This window comes from Nicotiana sylvestris, chromosome 10, assembly GCF_000393655.2.
Source record: "Nicotiana sylvestris chromosome 10, ASM39365v2, whole genome shotgun sequence".
NCBI classification, from domain to species: domain Eukaryota; kingdom Viridiplantae; phylum Streptophyta; class Magnoliopsida; order Solanales; family Solanaceae; genus Nicotiana; species Nicotiana sylvestris.
The window spans coordinates 24,479,276-24,499,208 of record NC_091066.1 but is presented as its reverse complement, the minus strand read 5'-3'; the positions used below and the strand labels follow the sequence as shown (position 1 = coordinate 24,499,208).

Here is a 19,933-nt window from a genome sequence, read left to right as displayed (position 1 = left end):
GCATGCTTTGTTATTTCGACTTTTAGGGTAGAATTTTTTATTTTTTGAGTTTTGTTACAATTTGGGAAAATTGGCTTCTGCTTTGTGTTCATGGCCTTTATTTTTGGTTTGATTTTTGTGTTTTCCTTCACTTTTCTTCACTTTTGTTAAAGTTTTGTTTGTTTGTTTTATTGTAGAAAATGCGTTCAAAAATACGTGCTTCTAAATGCAAAATGAAGGTTGCCGGAAAAGGCGTTAAATTCGATTTTGCGAAAAGATTGAGGGACTTGTCATCACGCCCTGATTCTGAAGCTAATGTGCATGTCCAGACCCCAGATGATGATGATTTTGAGTCTCCTGCTTCTCCTAAAAACTTTCAACAAGAGAGCAGTCGAATGACTCGTTCGCAAACGAAGAATACTCCTACTCCAATTAAATCATTGAGGGACTTGCCCTCAACCCCAGATTCTGAAGCGAATACGCATGTCCAGGCTCCCGATGATGATGATTTTGAGTCTCCTGCTCCTATAAAAAGTTGCACTAAGAGAGCAGTTGAATGACTCGTTCGCAAACGAGTAATACTCCTACTCCGGTTAACATTGTTAGAATAAGGAGTAAAAAATGTGGCAGAGCTGAAAATCAAAAGAAAGATGAAAGTTGATTTGGTTAATGAAGATGATATAGGCCCAGTGTTAAACCGAAAAAGAGAAAGATCAAGGACGACGGTGAGAGTGATTTTGATTGCATATCCAAAGAACAAAGGTTTGCTATTCCCTACAAATTGAATGAGAGAAAAACTAAGCTGAAGGTATTCCCTGTGTTGCTATTAATTTTATACGTGCTTATACAATTTCATACAAAGTTATACAGCTGTTTATACATCTTTATACAAGTACTGCTACACTGATTTATACATATTTATACAATATTTTAGTATAGTTTTTGTTCCTAATCTATTTCTTATTATTTTTCCATATGCAAGGTTGGAGACTTTTATATACAACCAGTTGATTATTTTCACAACAGGATTAGTTCCCATACCGAGACTGATATTGTGAGCAGTTTGAAGCAATGTTTGACTGACACACAGCTTCAAATGTTTCGTGCTAGTTGTTTTGGGTACTTCTTGTACCTCCCTCAATTTAAAATTCAAAATCAACTTATTCATTGTATACTATTGAGGGAAGTCGTCCCAGGATGGGAAAGGGAGTTGTGGGTGAAAATTAATGGTTGTTTGCTGCGTTTTGGCATTGGAGAGTTTGCTGTTATCACTGGTTTAAAGTGTGTAGAAGAAGATGTCACTTTCTATGACAAACCAGATGTCAATAGGGTGCTAAAAGAGCATTTTCCAGGAGATGGAAAAAAGGCTATAACGAGGGGGCAACTTCTTGATCGCTTCAAGAAAAAGGACTGGAAGTCGGACGAAGATGCGTTCAAGATGGACTTAATGGTGTTTGTCCATCATTTCATATTATTAGATTCCAATAATCATGGTATCAATAAAGATGATTTTTATATCCTTGAAAGTGGTCAATATCAGACGTATCCTTGGGGAAAAAGTCATTTGAAGATATTTTAAAGACAATGAAGGACAGACAGTATGACTATTTGACAATGTATAGGCTTGGAGGTTTGCCACTTGCATTACAAATATGATTTTTTGAGTGTTGCTCTATGGTTGACAAGTATCTAGTTGTTCGCGATGGCACAAATGTGCCACTCATTCTTAATTGGAAAGTCACTGAAACTCCAACATATGCGGATTTGACTAGCGGGGTGATCATGTCTAGTATCGACAAGGTAAATATTTTGTACCATAATACTTCTTCATATATGATTTTAGTTTTTCTGTAAGTATGTATATTTATGAATATGTCACAATTTCCTTTTTCTACTATTATAATCCAGTTTTTCTTCTTGTAGTTGAACTATAGGAACATTTTCCCTACTCGTGAAGAGATGTCAACTCTGAACATCGCCACGCTTTTTGAAGTTAATGCCGATGATGTTGCATCAGGGGAGGTGCTTGCCTTTCACACTGATGGTTCTATCGCTGCATCTCCACCTTGTCCTCAGAATATGGAGCAACTGTCTAAACGATCTTATCCTCAAAAATGGAGAAATAGTCTAAACGACCTTTTCCTCAGAATATGGATCGACAAACTAACCCGAGTTATGATCCTTCGGTACGCATTGATCTATTGAATGTTGAAGTTGAGAAGTTGAGGAGTGTTGTTGGAAAGGTACTGGAGCTTTAGCTTTTCTGTAGTTTATCGGTACTTTTGATATATACATGATATTTTGGTTATAAACATGGTTGTTGATTTACTTTTGTTGTTTTTGTTTTTTCTTTGTTGTAGTTGACTGATGCAGTTACAACACTCAACAATTATGTAGTTTCTTCTTTTAAAAAAGTGTTCAGTTTTCTAAATATAAAGGAAACCAAGCAAACGAAAGAGGATGTTACTGATTCTAAGGTAATTTTTTACTGATAAACCAAATCACTCAACAATTATGCCTTCTCTTTCTATTATTTTTTATTAGATTCGTCAGCGCGTGTCTGATGACAATACATCTGGTCTCGACGAATTTGATGGCTATCAATATGATGTTTTTCCTGACTTTGTCGATCAAGTGAATCAGGATAACGCGCTAGCTAACGAGGGAGTTACTGGTGGTGTTGATCATGGTGTTCGTTCTGCATTTTATCTTTTTTTTGTCTGATTTTTTTTCTTCATTTTTAAAGTTTTTTATTATTGGTTTTCTCTGTCTAAGGAGCAGCAGGTGATGTCAAGGGTGACATATTTTGGGATGACATTGGCGATGAAGATTTAGCTGCGCTATAGATGTCCCAAATTGTGCTTCACAAACCATCCATCATAGACGTAGAAGATGATTACATTTCTCCTGAACAGTCAGTTCGACAAAAAATACCAGAAAAATATGCCAAATCTCCATATTTGCGAGTTTTTGATTCGGGGGGCATCAGGATCGGCGCACAAGCTCCTTTTTGATATCAAGCATCCTTTCACGATTGAAATTGATAATTTTTATCCATTGTCACCATTGGCTAAAGAGTTTTGCGCATTTGTTGATAATGGGATGGATACGAGGCGAAGGTACCTTAACTTTCTTTAATCTGTCATGTTCTGATTTTATACTTGTCAATGAAGGTAGTTTTGATTACTTTTTGTTTTTTGTGATTTGAAGTGCCAAAATATATATACCGATGAAGTAAATAAGCTTACGAAAGCTTTTACTTTTGGCTCGTGTCATGTGACCACGAAGGATTGGTTCCACTCACTTGCGTATTGTTGTCGACCTTTCATTGACACGGTATTTAATAACTTTCTGTTCTAATGCCTTTTTTTATTTGTTGCATATCTTTATTATTTGAGACCCCCATAGTGTATACATAGCTTTGTATAATCACAGTATAAGATTGTATAACCTTGTATAAATATGTATAACTCTGTATAATAGTGTATAAGTTTCTATATTTAAAAAATCTAGTAGTGATGGTTGTTCTGTTTTATTTCTTGTTTTAGCACTTGGATGTCCTCTTTTATTATTTGAGGAAGAGGGGAAAATATGGGCCGAATGTTGCCATGCGGTTTACTACAACCGACTTTGCCTTTGGTAACAAAATCAACTCCCTGTATAAAGGTTTCAAAGTGAATCAAGATCCTTCAGTGATTCCTGAAGGGCATGAGATAGAAGAGTACATTAGAGGATATTATTGTGATGCAAATGTACCGTGGCACACTGTTGACCACATCTTATTCCCTATCTATGTGAAGTGCGAAAGAGCAAAATTGGGCCATTGGGTTTTGGGGTTGTTTACGTTCATAGATAGGTGCATCCACATCTATGACTCTAACCGTGGAGCTATTAATGATAGGCTTGCTTTGGATGCTGCATTACCTTATGCAATTCTGATACCTTACTTCTTGAAGAGTTCTGATTTTTATATCGAGAAGAAGGGCATTGATTGGAACAATGGTGCATTTACCGATAAATCTCATTCTGATGTTTTGTAGATTAATTTGGTTAATAATGTGCTCCAACAGATCAAATGGAAGGCTAATCTTAATTATTTTACTATTTTACTATTAGTGTACCTATTTACAATAACGTACAGAGAATTTGATTTGTTTCTTTTTAATTACAGTGATTGTGGTGCTTTTGTTGTTGGTTTTGCTGAGTATTTCATCCTTGGTAAGGAAATTCGAAAAGATAATTTTGACATTGAGACACTTCGCACCAGGTGGGGATCTCTGTTGTGGGATTATGGAAGGAAAACATAACAGTCCGGTGCAATTAGTGGTGATGAAATCACAGGGAGACTTTTCAGGAAGAGGAAGAGGGGACGACCGAGAAAGTAGTTCTGTTTTTCCATTTTACTATAGTTTTGCTATGTATCAGGAGTTGTTGCCTAGTTTTGTCTAAGTACTATTCTACTACTTGTGAGATAACCTTAAAGGATATTATAGATGTTTTTATTTTTGTGTAATTTGTGGTAGTCATTGCACATTGTGGCTGTGAATGAATTACATTTTCATGAATATTTCAGTTGCTTTTGTCCTTTAACAAAGTATGTATTTTCATTATGGTTGCAGTTTTGTTAGTGTTGCACGGTTTATACATATGTATACAATAATATACATAGTTATATAAATTTATACAAATTTATACTCTCATTTATACATCTGTATACATGTAATACCATTAAAAACAGCAAGACACTATTATTGTATAATCAAAACATGTATAATAAAACATATTTAACATAATTGCTTATATAGTGTAAATTGTAATTCTTTATTGATATTTCTAACTCAATTGCTTGTGAAACTTGACTACTCAATATTTGTAACTCTATTGTTTGCTAAGCTTAACTACTTAACATGACAACAAATGTGATAAGAAGTGTTATGTTTCCAACTATTTATTTTGGTCGATTCCTACATGTTTTTCTATTGTGACTGCCTTGTCCACACACAGATCATGAAAACGCCCTCTTAGACTCTTTCTCTGAAGTAGGTTTGAGTCTTTCCCTTCTTGGCCTTCCTGCATTCCTTCTCCCTTTAGGTGGTAGGACCACATCTTCCAGCACCTCTGTTGGGATTACCCATAAACTCTCATATGGCATCGGATTCACTGGAAATTCATAAGTTCTAAAGAGGTTATCCTTCTTGTAGTAAAAAGAGCAATACTGGCCAGGTTTCAGCTACTGGTTCTTCAAAACCGCCCAAGCATGCAGACATGGAAGTTCATCCATTTGAAATTTTCTGCAACTGCATGTTTCCTCTTCAAGGCACACTATGTTTCGCCTTACCCCTTCAAACACGGTATATAACTGCTCCATAGCAGGCCTCACTTGCGAAAGTTTTTTTAAAAAAGAAGAAGTTAAAGAACATTATACATTATTATACAGAGTTATACATCCTTATACAAGCAGTAAAATGCAAGTCAACAGTGCCAAGCATCATTATATTTGATTCATTTTACCGTCATTTGCTCCGATGCAATCAAATTTTTCCGAAAGAAGTTTGCCGTACTTTTTGCCAAGCTCTGTAGATGTCTCCATTGCACTTTTTCTTTTTTTTTGTTCCATTATTGTAGCAAATTTTTCATGTACTCCAGCAATCGCATTACTGGTAACTATCTAACATCCTTGTTTGCTACATTAATTGACTCTGCAATATTGGAAGTCATTACCATCGACCTTTTCACTTTGGAGTATGCCTTAGACCACCTTTCATAGCCAATTTCGAACAAGTAAGGCTGCACTCTCGGATCAATTTTGTATATCTCTGTCATATGGTACTCAAACTTCTCTATCGTGTAAGCTCTAACCAAAGCAAAGAAGATATCATTCAATTGTTTATGATGTTTCTTGAATGTGCGCTTTACATTCTGCCACAAGTGAAACATGCAAATACAATGTGGTACTTCTAGGTACACAGCTTTTGTGGCATTGAAGATGCTTTCATTTCTATCTGAAACTATACACATCCCTTCCCTAACACCAAAAGTACCCTTTATCTGGACAAAGAACCACTCCCAAGATTTGTTATTCTCTGAATCTACAATTACATATGCAAGTGGAAGGATTTTTCCTGTTTATACAAAATAGATATTAGGATTCAGACAATTATACAAATCTTATACACAGTTATACATAATTATACAACTTTATAACAACTGCAAATTCTATAAAAACAGCAGCTGTGAAATCATAAACACTTTTATACATGAAACTACAACATTATACAGACTGCAGAAACAAGATATATGCAGTCAACTCACCAGCTCTATCCTGTGTACAAACAGTCAATATGGTACCCTTATATGTTGCTTTAAGGAAACTTCCATCAATAAACCATTATCGGTCTGCAGTGCTCCCAATCCTTGATAGATGCATATGCATATGCATAAAGAATGCATCCATCTTCTGATTTATGAAACTTTGTAACCGTTCCTGGATTTGTATGCTCCAACATATAAAAATACTTCGGCAACTCCTTATATGAATCACTCGGATTCCCTCTTATCATTGCCATTGCTATCTCTTTATCTCTCCATGCTTTCATGTAGCTCACTTCAATCCCGTGTTGCTTTTGTATTTCCTCTATTATATCATTTGCGGTGTAAACTTTTTTTTGGATTAACATACTTGTCCTTGACTATACTAACAATTACACCCGAAGTAGTTTGACGTTATGTTAAGTATCTTTCACCATAGCTGCATGTGTGATTATTATTGTAACTTCTCACCTTGAATATATTTGCCTTGAAAACGACAGAAGATTTGAAACTCCAAGCACAATTGTCATCCACACACATAAGATGATACCTAGGATTAAAGATCATTCAACTTCTAAATACTCTTGTATACAAAAACATAACTAGATATACACTAATTTTAATACCTATATACAAATATATACTACTTTATACATATTTATACATATATATAACAGAATATACAACTATTGCCATACCTTATTGCGCTTGATCTCTTCACCTTGAATTGGAACCTCTCGCGTACAACCAAGTTCTTCATCATATTCATAACTGTCTCTTTATCTTTATAAATTTGATCCTCCTCAACAAATTCGTTCAACATATTATCTATTATACCCGTGTTTTCACTAAATTTCGTGTTTTCAATGAATTCGATATCAGGCATAATCTCAGTGCTATCAATTGTGGATACATCTATACAACTGGAACTTGTAACAACCAAACAACTGGAACTTGTAGCAACCAAACAACTGGAACTTGTAGCAACCAAACGATTATCATAAATCTCTTTCACTATCACAAACAAGGGGTATTCAATGAAATTCAAGTTTTTCTTCTTTAATTCGATATACACTTTAATACCTGTATCGTTGTAAATCAGGATCGGTGGCAAACCATCATTTGGTAGAAAGTTAATCTCTATTGTGTTTAACTCACTATCGATCCTAATTTGTTCCGAAATAGCTGCAACTAAATTGTTGTAGCTGAATGTCGACTCGATTATTACACAATCGCTGACGAAATTGATAAACTTGTTTTCTTCTCATTCACCACTATGAAGAACGTAAACAGGAAAAAGCTCCATCGAACAAAAAATTGAAATCAAATTTGCAGCAAAATGAAAATTACACTGATTTGCAGCAAAAAAATTTCACTTTTCGTGTTTGATTTGTTGTTAATTCGAGATGAAGAAGAATTTCTAGGATTTTGGAGTTGCATTGACCGCAAGATTGCATTTTTGTAGATTTGGGAAAGAAGAATGGAAAGAATGAGAGAAAATCCCGCTGAAAGATACAAAATCCCGCTTGACTCCCAAAAAATGGAAATAACGCCCTTTTTCGGATATGAGCCTGTTATTTTTGGACCACTCAATTTTAAATTGAAATATGGGCTATAAAGTTGAAAAGGAGGCAACTCAGTTGCTTTAATATGAAATTTTCCCAAAGAAAAAAGGCAATAGATAACGAACAGTAATGTGGTCTAATGGTTGTATAATCTTGTTTCCTATAAATCAGCTAAATGGAGTAACTTATCACATAAATTACCTTTTGGCATTTTTAGGACTTTCACTAAAAATAAGCAACGGAACATGGGAGGAATTGAGAGGTCCATAATTAATTGATTATGTTTCTGTTAGGAACGTAGATAATTAGCTGCCAGTTTTGTTAATTACTTATTTCTGCTAGGACTCTGAAAATTTTTCTTAAAAATTAACTAATTTTGTTTTTACCAAGATTTAAGAATTTTTTTAAAAACTCTAGCAGTATTAGTTGATTTACAAACATGGCAGTTAACATATTACAATCATTAAAACCTATAAATTTGGACTAAAATCACGTGAATAAAAATAAAAGTTCGGTCCGTGAGTTTCGAAATCCTACCTTGCCGACGAGTTTCGCAATCTTCGCCTACTATATCTTTAGAACCCATGAAAGTCGTAGGTCCCAAACAGTGGCGGACCCAGAATTTTGTGCAAGCGGGTTCAATCTTAAAAATATATAACTTTAATCGTAAAATAGTAGTTGTCAAGTGGGTTCAAATAAATATTTATACAAAATTTACCCAGCTTTAATCCTAATTTATACATATACACAGTATTATTTTTTGATGAAGCGGGTTCGGTCGTCCCTTTATTCAATATCCGTCATGCTAAGAATAGGGGGTTTAGGAAGAATACGGGCTTTGTTTCGGGGTTTTCAGGTGTCGAACTCTTTTATCTTCGCCAAGATGCTTTCTCAGCGATCTTTTCTCATCCTGAAGTTGATCTCCTGTCCTCTACTGACCCACCCCAATCAGCATTACTATAGATTTCAACTCTCCCATGGCCATGATTAGTATAGATCATACCTTTGCCAAGATAACCTTTGAGGTACCTCAAGATCCTGTATACTACATGTAGGTGTGCTTGACAAGGAGCATGCATATACTGGCTTACCAACCCCACAGCATAGGTAATGTCAGGTCTAGTGATAGTAAGATATCTAAGTTTTCCCACAAGCCTCTGATGCCTGCATCATCCAAGGGTTCTTTTCTCTTTTCTTCAAGCTTATGATTTTCTTCTATTGGGCTAATTGCGGCCTTGCAACCTAACATCCCTGTTTTCTTCAAATCAAGGACATACTTCTTTTGAGAGATGGCTCTACTTCTTATAGATCTCGAAAACCTCTGTGTCCAAGAAGTACCTTAGCATGCCAAGTTTATGTCGAAGGTGCGGCTCAGGTAAGCCTTCAATCTTGCAATCTCATCAACATCATCACCAGTGACCAAATGGTAAAATAAGTCAGCACCAAATGGTATTCAGAGATACACAAATATACCGATAATATATGTTAATTATAAACATGTATGGTATAATTCATAATTTATACAAGTGCCTTATTTTTCCCCTAAAAGCTTCGCGAGAAAACTTCTGGCATTTCTCACTTTGATTTTTGTCATGATTTTGGTGAATTTAACTACAATCATGGGAAAAAGGGTGGTGGTGTCCAGAAGGAGTGTGGAGAGACTTTGATAGAGTATTAAGAACAAGAGATATAGATGAATATTGGAGAGAAAAATGGAAATTGTTAGTAGTGATGAGAGAGAAAGTATAAATTGATCCCTTAATTTGTGGATAATTTGTGGGTGTGGATTCGTTAGTCATTTAGTGCCTAAAGGTTTAATGTGCTAGAATTGTAAATGAATTTGCTATTTTAAAAATAAATTAAAAGTGATGCCACTTAAACAAATAATTTTAAATAAGTGACTTATTGTATTAAAATCTCTGAACTAAAATGTTTGTAGCCACCCCATTAATCTTTCGATGGATTGGGCGAATTAGATGAGTTTAGGCTCAAATTGCCATACATATATGAGACTAAGTCCCACTTTTAGGTCCGTAGAAACTATGAGTATATCGCCTAAGGAAAATAAGGGGACTTTTACCTAGTTATATTATATTAGAAACTTATTTACTAATGTTCTCTATGTTTTATAGTTTTTAATAAGTATCTAGGTTTTTCTTACAAATTGTGTAGATTTCTCCTTAAAAGACTCCCACCTCATTATTAATGCCTTCAATTAAGGGATTCAATTATATCCTTTCTTTTTTTCCCCCTCTCCTTTTCTCTCTCCTTTTTTTTTACAACAAAATTCCTTAATCTACGCTCAGAATCTCCGTCTTCTTTCTTCCCACAATTGCCAATAATTTTATATTATTAAATCATCAATTCGCCTATCAATTTGCAACATTTTTACCTAGCTATACTATAATAGAAACCTATTTACATAGCTCAAGTCCAAACTTGTGGATTTATCTGTCCTAAATCCGCCTCTCAATTTGCAACAACATCATAAGGAACTCACTAAGTGGATTACGCATCTTAAACGATTATTAACTATAACATGACAAGATAGCTGAAACTAGACACATTCTTATGTTCAATAAATGTTCTCGAAAATTGTACTAGGATGCCTAGAAGATAAGCAGAAATAAAGCACGTCAAAACTCAAAAGTATAACGAATATCTTAAGCAAATTATATTCAGCAACAGTATAAAAACTAATTACTTATTTAGGAAGAAAATAAAGGTAGTTAGACTATACAAATTTTTGGATCCAACTCCTCTCGACTTCTTATTTTCTCCATTTTTCTAAGTTCCTACTTAGATTGGAAACACATGTTACAGTTTAAAATTAATGGCTAAGATTTATTTGACTATAGCAAGGCTCTAACCATGGTTAGATAATTAATTCATTCCATATTTTTTCTCTCAAATGTTTTTATAATCCCATAATTCTAGCTTCCTATTATCTCTTTCCTAAATATATTTACTTCGAACAGTGACTTTGATTTATCGATTTTTTTTTTTCTAAAAAGTTTGTTAATCTCATGCAATGTGCTTCACTACTTTAAACATAGATTATAATAACCCAAAAGGAATTTCAAACACAATGATTATAATTATTAAGCTCAAAACAAATTTCCCATCCAAAATGAATTTATTTCATTAAGCTCCAAAAAAGTTCGTAAAACTACTACTATTTTTAAGAAAAAAACGAAGAGAAGTGTGATATAATTGGAGTTTACCACCAACTAAATTTGTTTTTATTTGAAGAGATTTCATCACAACTTGTTAATTTTTCCAAATTTGTTTCACGTTCTCATGGGAGAAAAATCTTGAAGGGAAACAAACTTTTCAACATTTTATTATAATATTTTCTTGCACAACTACTGATTTATATAAGTCAAATTAATGTTATAAATTACTACAGGAAAGAAAGAAAAGTTCTAAATATATTTAGGAAAGAGATAATGTGAAGCTAGAATTGTGGGGCTGCAAAAATATCTAGGGGCAAAAATATGGATGGAATTTGTTTTTCTAACCATGATTAAGGCTTTGTTTTAGTCAACAGAATTTTAGCCTTTAATTTTAAACTATGATACACGTCTCCAATTCAAGTAGGAACTTGAGAAAATGAAGACAAGACAAATTGAGAGGAGTCTCATCGGTGCGACGAATACATCAGGTATCAAATGTAATTAAGGTGAAATACAAGGGTGTATATAAAGGATACTGAGAGTCAAACTCAGTACCTTTATTAACTAAAGGGGGCTCTAACCAACTGAGCTATGAAAGCTTGTTTCTTTCTTATTTTCATTCAAAATAATTAATATTTTATTTCATGAATTTGCTATAAAATTCAAATATAGTTACGAATAATAAATTTGCTGAAAGTATAGCTACAAATGATAAATAAAGTGTATATCCTTGACGTGTCACATAATCTTCCCTATATTATACGCCATCTTTTCTCTTTTCTTGAACATTTCCTTTTGATGGACTTGATAAGTTGAGAGTTTCGGCCCAAAACCTCACCGCACAATGGAGAGAGAAATTCAAAAATAGCTAAATTTACAACTGGTTATTCAAATATAGCCACAATTTTAAAAGTAATCGAATTTAGCTACTTTTCATGTAAAGATAAATCTGAACGAAAATACTGTTCAAAATCCGGACAAATACTCCAGTATAATATACTGGAGTTTCAGTATAATTATACTGGAGTTGCAGTATAATATCCCGGTCCAGCATAACATACTAGAAATTGGAGCACCGGTTCTCCAATCTCCAGTATATTATACTGGAACTTTTCGCGTGTTGGAGTTCCAGCATAATATGCTGAAAGTTCATTCACAGGAGCAAAGATCTCCAGTATATTATGCTGGAACTTTCCGTGTTGCAGCAAAATAGTAGCTATTTTTCAATGACTTTGCAAACGCTGGCTATTTTTGAATGACCAGTCCGAAAATTGGCTAACCCGTGCTATTTTTACCATAATGGAGCCCAAGCCTACTTGTAAGTGGGCCTAGATTAGCTGACGCAGAAGCAGCCTCAGCCCCGTGATTGTGATAAATGCCCAGTGACACATAACTCTGCCTTTATTTCATCTCCTCTTCATACTCGTGAATCCATAATTATCCTACTTAAATTTATGTATCCACCAATTTTCATTCAGTTGTCACACTCTCCAACCTGAGAATGCAATAAATTCCCCATCTCTTATAAAATACCCCTAGAAATGCAGACATCATAACAAGTTTCTTTCACTTCAACATGGCCTTTTTTCTCTCAATACAAGCAACTTTACTACTATCTCTTTCCTTCTTTCCACTAGGCTGGTCATTCACTGTTATAATGTCCGATTCTGGTGCGCCTTCAGCTCTGGTTGATGCACCACAAACTGGCTTCTCTATGAATAATAACCGTGCACAAACCGATCCCCATGAGCAAGAAGCTGTTTACGACATTATGAGGGCCACGGGGAACGACTGGGCCACCGATATCCCTGACGTTTGTCGTGGCCGATGGCACGGAATCGAGTGTATGCCGGACAACGACAACGTCTACCATGTTGTGTCACTTTCTTTTGGAGCATTGTCCGATGATACAGCATTTCCTACTTGTGATTCAACTCATTCTTTCATTTCACACTCTGTTACAAAACTTCCACATCTTCGGACTTTATTCTTCTATCGTTGCTTTAGTAACAACCCTCAGCCCATTCCAGCATTTCTGGCCCAATTAGGGCCCACTTTGCAGACACTGGTTTTAAGAGAAAATGGGTTCACTGGGCCCATTCCAAATGAGTTGGGTAACTTAACCAGTTTGAGAGTCCTCGATCTTCATAAAAACAATCTCAACGGTTCAATACCGGTTTCTTTAGGCCGGATTACCGGTTTGAAGTCGTTAGATTTGAGTGATAACAAACTAACCGGTTCAATCCCGAGTTTGACTTTTTCTCAGTTGAATGTGCTAGATCTTAACCAAAATCACCTTGTGGGTTCAATTCCATCCACACTCATGAAGTGCCATTCTCTTATAAAGCTAGACTTGAGTCGTAATCGCCTCTCAGGCTTAATACCTGACTCTATCGACAACTTAAACGACCTCATCCTCATGGATTTGAGCTACAACAGTTTAATAGGTCAATTTCCAGTCTCGCTCAAGAAATTGAATTTTCTCCAAACCTTAGTCCTCAACGGCAATCCAATAGACTCTGCTACTCTACCAGATAACATGTTTGATGGTTTTAGGGACTTGATGATTTTAGGGTTATCGAATATGAATCTTCAAGGTCCAATACCGAAATCTCTAGGCCGGTTGCCTAAAATTCGAGTCCTTCAGCTTGATGGGAATCAATTTAATGGCTCAATCCCATTAAGTTTTGGTAATTTAAATAGCCTAAGTGAGCTCAGGCTAAACAACAACATGTTAAGTGGACCTATCCCATTTAAGAGAGATATGGTTTGGAGAATGAGAAGGAAAATGAAACTTTCTAATAATGAAGGGCTTTGCTATAACAAAGAGAATGGTCTTGGAGATGATTTAGAGACGTTGTTGGATTCAGGGATTGGACATTGTGGAGATTCCAAAACAGAACCAACAAAAATAGTGGAACATATTTCAACACTTAATAGAGGAAGTATTGCAACATCAAATAGTGATTCAACTGTTACATTGAACAAATTACAACTTCTCTCTGGGAGCTTGATTCAGTCGACAACCTTAATTTTGTTTGCAGTCCATTTATTATGAGAAATTGGTTAGAGGTTTGCGAACAGTTTCCCCCCCCCCCCCCTCTTTTTGTCTTTCAACCTTTAAATGTAACAAAGTATTAAATACGAAGGAGTGTTATTACTTTCATTCTCCTTATCTTTCTGGGTACTTTACAATCTATCTATCTCTCTCTCTCTCTCTCTATATATATATATAAAAGAGGGACATAAAGGAGTGAGTTGACACATCTCTTTGGCCAGCAATGCTATTTATCTTTTTTGTCATTTTACTTCATTTTTCATGGTTAAAAAAATAATTAATTCAGGGGGTTACAAATTCAACTACTGTTACGTTTCAAATTCTATAACTATGAAAAACTATACAGCTAAACACTCGTGCCCTTTACCGTTACAACCTTTCAGATTATTTATTTATACTCTCTAAGGTCTCTGCCTCCCCTCTATATATCCATTCACAAAGTCAATCTATTCATGCTTGAAATAAACATTAGTCATGAATAGAGGAGATCAGATCACAGTCACAAATTTTGAGGGAAAAACTTCCATGAAATGGCTACGAAGGTTGGTCTCCACGTTCCAAAACCTCTCCATTGCACATATAATTCCTTTTCAATCTGTAGTTCTTTTTTCCTTTTCACCATTACGATTTTATGTTCATACGTAGATCTCCTAAATACAAACTTGACCTAATTAGTCGTTTCCTCTTCGTTGTAGATATAGAAGCTTCATAGAGGATACTGTTTATTGTTGCTTCACTGAATCTTAAAGGTGGTAAGTTGTAACAATTATTGTGATTCGTCATTGGAGGAAGAGAAGTTGACGATCATTTTGCTAAAAGATCATTGACATCGATCTGTTGGTGTATCTGATTTCTGATTTATCATAGGAAGGCAGAGAAATAGAGAAGAGACTGACTATTTACGGTGAAGAGGCTGTGAAAACTTTATCAGTTACCTTTGGAAATAGTAGGTAACATTAAAAAATTAAGGTACTTTGCAATGACTAGTATTTGCTTTTTTAAGTTTGCTACTTAGTTTGAAAATTTTAGTATTTTAATATATAAATCAGTATTTTTTAATTTATATATATTGATTAACAAATTAAAAAAAATTAAGTACCATGATGGGAGTTATGCCATGCCTAGAGGCTTATACGTCTTTACTTATGGTTCTCACACCCTCGCCTTGAAATCACGCCCGAGTTTGGTGGCTTTGTACTTCTTATGGTCATGAGAAGCAAAAATTAAATTTTTGCAAGTGGTTCGAATTTGCATTATCATCTAATGCCTAGAATTGGAGATTATAGTAATGATTCATTATTTTATTTCTAATGATCTTTTGTTTGTTCTCTTGCTTATGTCATCATTAAAACAAGTTACATATTTTGTTATAGGAATTATGAAATTCCAAAATATAAGGAGTGCATTTGTCTGCCCTCCTTATAGGGATTATCTTAGTACATATTTCATTATTTTGTTATAGGGATTATGGATCGTTAGTATTCACTATGAAATTCCGAAATATAAGGAGTGTATTTGTCTGCTAATTGAGTTATTAGTGGAGTTTTCAGGACATTATTAGAGGTGCTTAATTTTCCTCCCTTTACCTATATTGCCAACGATGAGATTTTTGTAATGAAATGATAACTGCGAAGAAATCAAGTCCTAAGGTTTAGTATTAGCGCTGCTAATGTCACGAAATACATTCAAGTAAACTCAATAAGTTAAGTTCCATAGTATGAGTACTCATTTATGATAATGATCCTAATGGAATATTTACGTACTACTATAAGATCTTTTGAATTTTCCCTTTCCACATTAAATTTTAAGGAGGTGGGAGATTAGAAGAAAAAAAAGAAACAGAGAAAAAAGGCAATAAGGTCGGAAAAGGAAAAAAGACAGAGAAAGCAATAACACAATTTTTGCATAACCTACGACAGATTCTTGCACAATTGCTATTACCTTTTTTCTTTCTCATTTTGTATGTTACATATTAGGAAATATTCAGTTCGTTAACTCAATGACGCCTTTAATAAACGCGCAACGCGCGGGTGCATTTACTAGTTGTAAATAATTGTCCAAGTCTCAGGACTTAGTCGTAACTAAAACAACTCAAGTTGTTGTGAGAATTTCCACACACACTGCTTCTCATTGCTGTACTAACTGTAGGTTAGTATTTATAGTACAAAGGCTATACTGTTAGGATGAGATGAGATCCCATGTTATTAGGGATTACATTACAACAGAAATAGTTTCAATCAAATCTGAGTTGATTGTGATGAGGCCTTATCCGTATTATCCTCTCTACGCCCCGCAAGATCGGCTCTACTGGACGGAGACCGATCTTGGAAATAAAGTCAGTGAACAACTTCTTTGACAGGGGCTTAGTAAGAGCATCGGCAAGCTGTGCAACAGATGAGATGTGGCTCACTTGAATGTCTTTCTTTTCAACTTGATCACGAACGAAATGGAAGTCTATAGCGACATGTTTCATGCAACTATGGAATACAGGATTCTTGCACAGAGAACCAATGGGGTGTGGGGAAGAGGAAGATGAAGCTCACGTTGAAGGTTGACAAGCCAATTTATTTCAGCTACAGCAGCTGCAACTGCACGATACTCTGCCTCAGTAGAGGATCGTGCGACTGTACGTTGCTTCTTAGAACTCCAACTAATAGGATTGCAACCTTGGAGGATAATATAAGCTGAAGTTGAAGCACGAGAGATAGGGTCCCCACCCCAATCAGTGTCAGCATATGCAATAAGCTTTGTGAAGTTGACAGTCGAAGATGTAAGCCATAGGTGATAGTATGTTTGAGATAGCGAAGAAGACGCTTTGCTGCTTGCCAGTGTTTCTGTAACGACCCGACCGGTCGTTTTGAGCTTTTGCGCTTCGCTCGCCAGTTCTCGGGCATGACTAGCCCCGTGTGATGTATTATGACTTATGTAAATCATTGGTTTTGGTTTTCAGGGTAATCGGAATAAATTTGGAAGAAAAGTTCTCAGTTTGAAGCTTAAAATTTGAAAGGTTTGACCAAGATTTGACTTGTTAGTAGATGAACTCGGATTGAAATTTTTATGATTTGGTTAGCTCCGTTAGGTAATTTGGGACTTAGGAGCATGGTCGGAATGTGTTTTGGGGGTCCGCAGAAAGTTTAGCCTTGAATTGGCGAAATTGAGATTTTAGCGTTTTCCGGTTGATAGGTGAGATTTTGATATAGGGATCGGAACAGAATTACAGAAGTTGGAGTAGGTGCGTTGTGTCATTTGTGACGTGTGTGCAAAATTTTAGGTCATTCGGACGAGGTTTGATAGACTTTTTAATCGAATTCGGAATTTGGAAGTTTTTGAAATTTCTTATGCGAGGAGACTACTTTGGAAGCTTATATCTCGAAATCCATAAGGAATCTGAAAATTTGCAAAACATGAAAGTTGTAGACCTTGTATTTTAGTTTCCATAAAGTTAAACCATTCATAAATTCGGTATTTGTATAGAAAGTTGTGACAGATTTAGTGAAGGTTGGTACTATCTTTTGTTTTGGCCGGAAATAATGAGCAAGTTTATATTCGGGAGTTAGTCATTTTTATTCATTCTTGAAGATTTTAGAGCTCGGAAAAAGCGATTTTCAACAGATTTTTCAAGGGGAAAATTGGGGTAAGTGTTATATATCCGAAAGTGATTATATTTCATAAATCTATGGTTATATTCATCATTTAATTCGGATTTAAATGGAAGAAATTGAAATTTTTGCAAAACTTTTCAAAAAATGAAAAGTTAAGATTTGGAGGTCGAGTTGTTGTCGGATTTTAGTAATTTTGGTATGGTTGAACTCGTGGTGGAATGAGTTGTCAGATTTTGTGAGTTTCGTCGGATTCCGAGGCGTGAGCCCAAGGGTCGGGTTTGGCCAATTTCGGGATTTTTGATGTAATTTGATAATTTTCGCTTGGGCTTTGTTCCTTTAGCGTATGTTGATGATAATATACCAATTTTGGTTAGATTTGGAGCATCCGGAGGTCGATTCGAGAGGGCAAGGCATCGCGGGCTAGAGTTTGGACCGGATCGAGGTGAGTAATAATTTTAAATGTGGTCCTAAGGGTATGAAACCCCGGATTGCACATCGTGGTGCTATATTGAGGTGACACACATGCTAGATGACGAGTGTGGGGTCGTGCACCATTAGGGATTGTGACTTAGTCCATCCCGAATGACTGTTTTACCGCGTATTTGATCGAAAACCGTTTCCTATCATCATGTTTTGGGCTGAATGCTATATTTGGGCTTCATGCCAACTCTTTGGACCCTTAGGGGATTTTTACTAATAATTCCTCACTGTTTTGACTAAACCTGTTAATCGGGTCGGGCTGACCCATTTTTAGCCCGGTTCGGCCTAGGTCAGACAGTCATTGTAGCATATAGGGTGGGCTGGGACGGGTTGGACTGGGAGCGGGTTTTAGACGAACACATTTTGGATATCGGTGCACTGAAACCCGCTAATACCGCTAATCCGTTAACGGGCTACAGCCCAATTCAGCTCGTTAACGGGTTAAAAAAAAATTTAATTTCTTGTAATTTGTGTACCATTGCTAACAAAATTTAATTAAAAATAATAATAATTAGCACAGCCCGCCCGAATCCGTTAAGCCCGAACCCAGAAGGGCCAACAAAAACCCGCAAACTCCCAACCCGCTATCAGCCCGCTAACCAACCCGATCCGTTAATGAACAGGTTGGTTTTTTTTGTTCAGCCCATCCCAGCCCGCCCGTTAAACACCTCTAGTTTTGACTTTATACTTGTACTCAATCATGCTATATTCTACTGTTTTCATAACTCAGCCATGTTTACTCTGTTTTAACCCATTAAATGATATTTTAAATGATAATTTGGGCTGAGCATCATGTTTTTCTGTTGCCCGAGGGGCTTCTGAGATTCTGACTGAGTAAGGCCGAGGGCCTGTGTTGTGAGGATACTTTGGGTCGGGCTTCATGCCGCAGCAGTGATACACTGATTATGATTATGAGGCCGAGGGCCTGAGATTGTATGCCACGAGGTGGTTTGTTCATATGAGGCCGAGAGCCTGCTGATTATGCCACAAGATGGCTGGATATTGCGCTTGGGCCATAAGGGGCCCCTCCAGGAGTCTACACACCCCCAGTGAGGGCGGGTACCCATTGTGATATAAGTTATAGCCCGAGGGGCTGGTATTGTTCCATAATATTAGCCTAGGGGCAGATTCTATTGACATTGTGCCCGAGGAGCGGATTCTTATGTGTTTATCTGTTCTAGCTGCTTTGCATTTAATTGCTTAACTGTTAACGATAGATCTTAAATGTTCTTGCCTGATGTTTTGATGATCTAACGAACTTACTACTAAGAACCAGATAGGGAACCTGACCTACTTGGATTGCTACAAGCGTTAACAGATTTTAGCTAAAGATAAATTGCTACAGCTTCAGGAACTAGGAACCAAACAAGGACCTAATGCTCTTGAGGGTTCCGCATAGCAGTACAAAGTCATTTGGACACAGCTGGAAATGAAGTGACCGACGACACTGTCTCAGCCGCACTTCACCACACTGTCAGTCCACTCATTCTCTAACCAAACAAAGTATTCACATCATTTCATGTGATGTGATCAAGATGTACCAAATGAGCTTTATACAAAAACATCACTGGAAGGTTTCTGTTTCTCATTCAAACCTCTTGCAAAAACAGAAAAATCATCCTCTCAAGCTTGAAGAACAAGGTTGAACGCCACTACGGACCAGTTCTTAAAAGACTGATTGATTGCTGTCCTAGTTGAGTTGTAACCTTGTTATTATACTTACTATATCTCCTAAATAGCTTACTTAGAAACATACTGATTAGG

The 19,933-nt window shown here is 36.0% G+C and overlaps 2 protein-coding genes across 2 annotated transcripts; one reads left to right on the top strand and one right to left on the bottom strand.

The window, feature by feature from the left end:
• Positions 1 to 5,643: 5,643 nt before the first annotated feature.
• LOC104214319 (uncharacterized) lies at positions 5,644 to 8,064 on the bottom strand. The gene is made up of 6 exons (XM_009763974.2): positions 8,055 to 8,064; positions 6,987 to 7,548; positions 6,760 to 6,838; positions 6,366 to 6,668; positions 6,292 to 6,301; positions 5,644 to 6,101 (listed from the first exon to the last, which is right to left on the bottom strand). The coding sequence occupies exons 1-6, from the start codon at positions 8,062 to 8,064 to the stop codon at positions 5,644 to 5,646; spliced, it is 1,422 nt and encodes a 473-aa protein (XP_009762276.2).
• A 4,467-nt stretch (positions 8,065 to 12,531) lies between these two features.
• On the top strand, positions 12,532 to 14,120 carry LOC104214300 (protein TOO MANY MOUTHS). Its single transcript, XM_009763955.2, has one exon. The coding sequence runs from the start codon at positions 12,606 to 12,608 to the stop codon at positions 14,085 to 14,087; it is 1,482 nt and encodes a 493-aa protein (XP_009762257.1). The 5' UTR covers positions 12,532 to 12,605; the 3' UTR covers positions 14,088 to 14,120.
• Positions 14,121 to 19,933: the final 5,813 nt, after the last annotated feature.

Coding starts and splice junctions, on each gene's coding strand:
- LOC104214319 (XM_009763974.2), bottom strand. Junction 6,839..6,986: donor AAGAGATCAAGCGCAATAAG/GTATGGCAATAG, acceptor CTTTAATCCTAG/GTATCATCTTATGTGTGTGG. Junction 6,669..6,759: donor TCAAGGCAAATATATTCAAG/GTGAGAAGTTAC, acceptor TTGTTAGTATAG/TCAAGGACAAGTATGTTAAT.
- LOC104214300 (XM_009763955.2), top strand. CDS start 12,606: ATGGCCTTTTTTCTCTCAATACAAGCAACTTTACTACTATCTCTTTCC.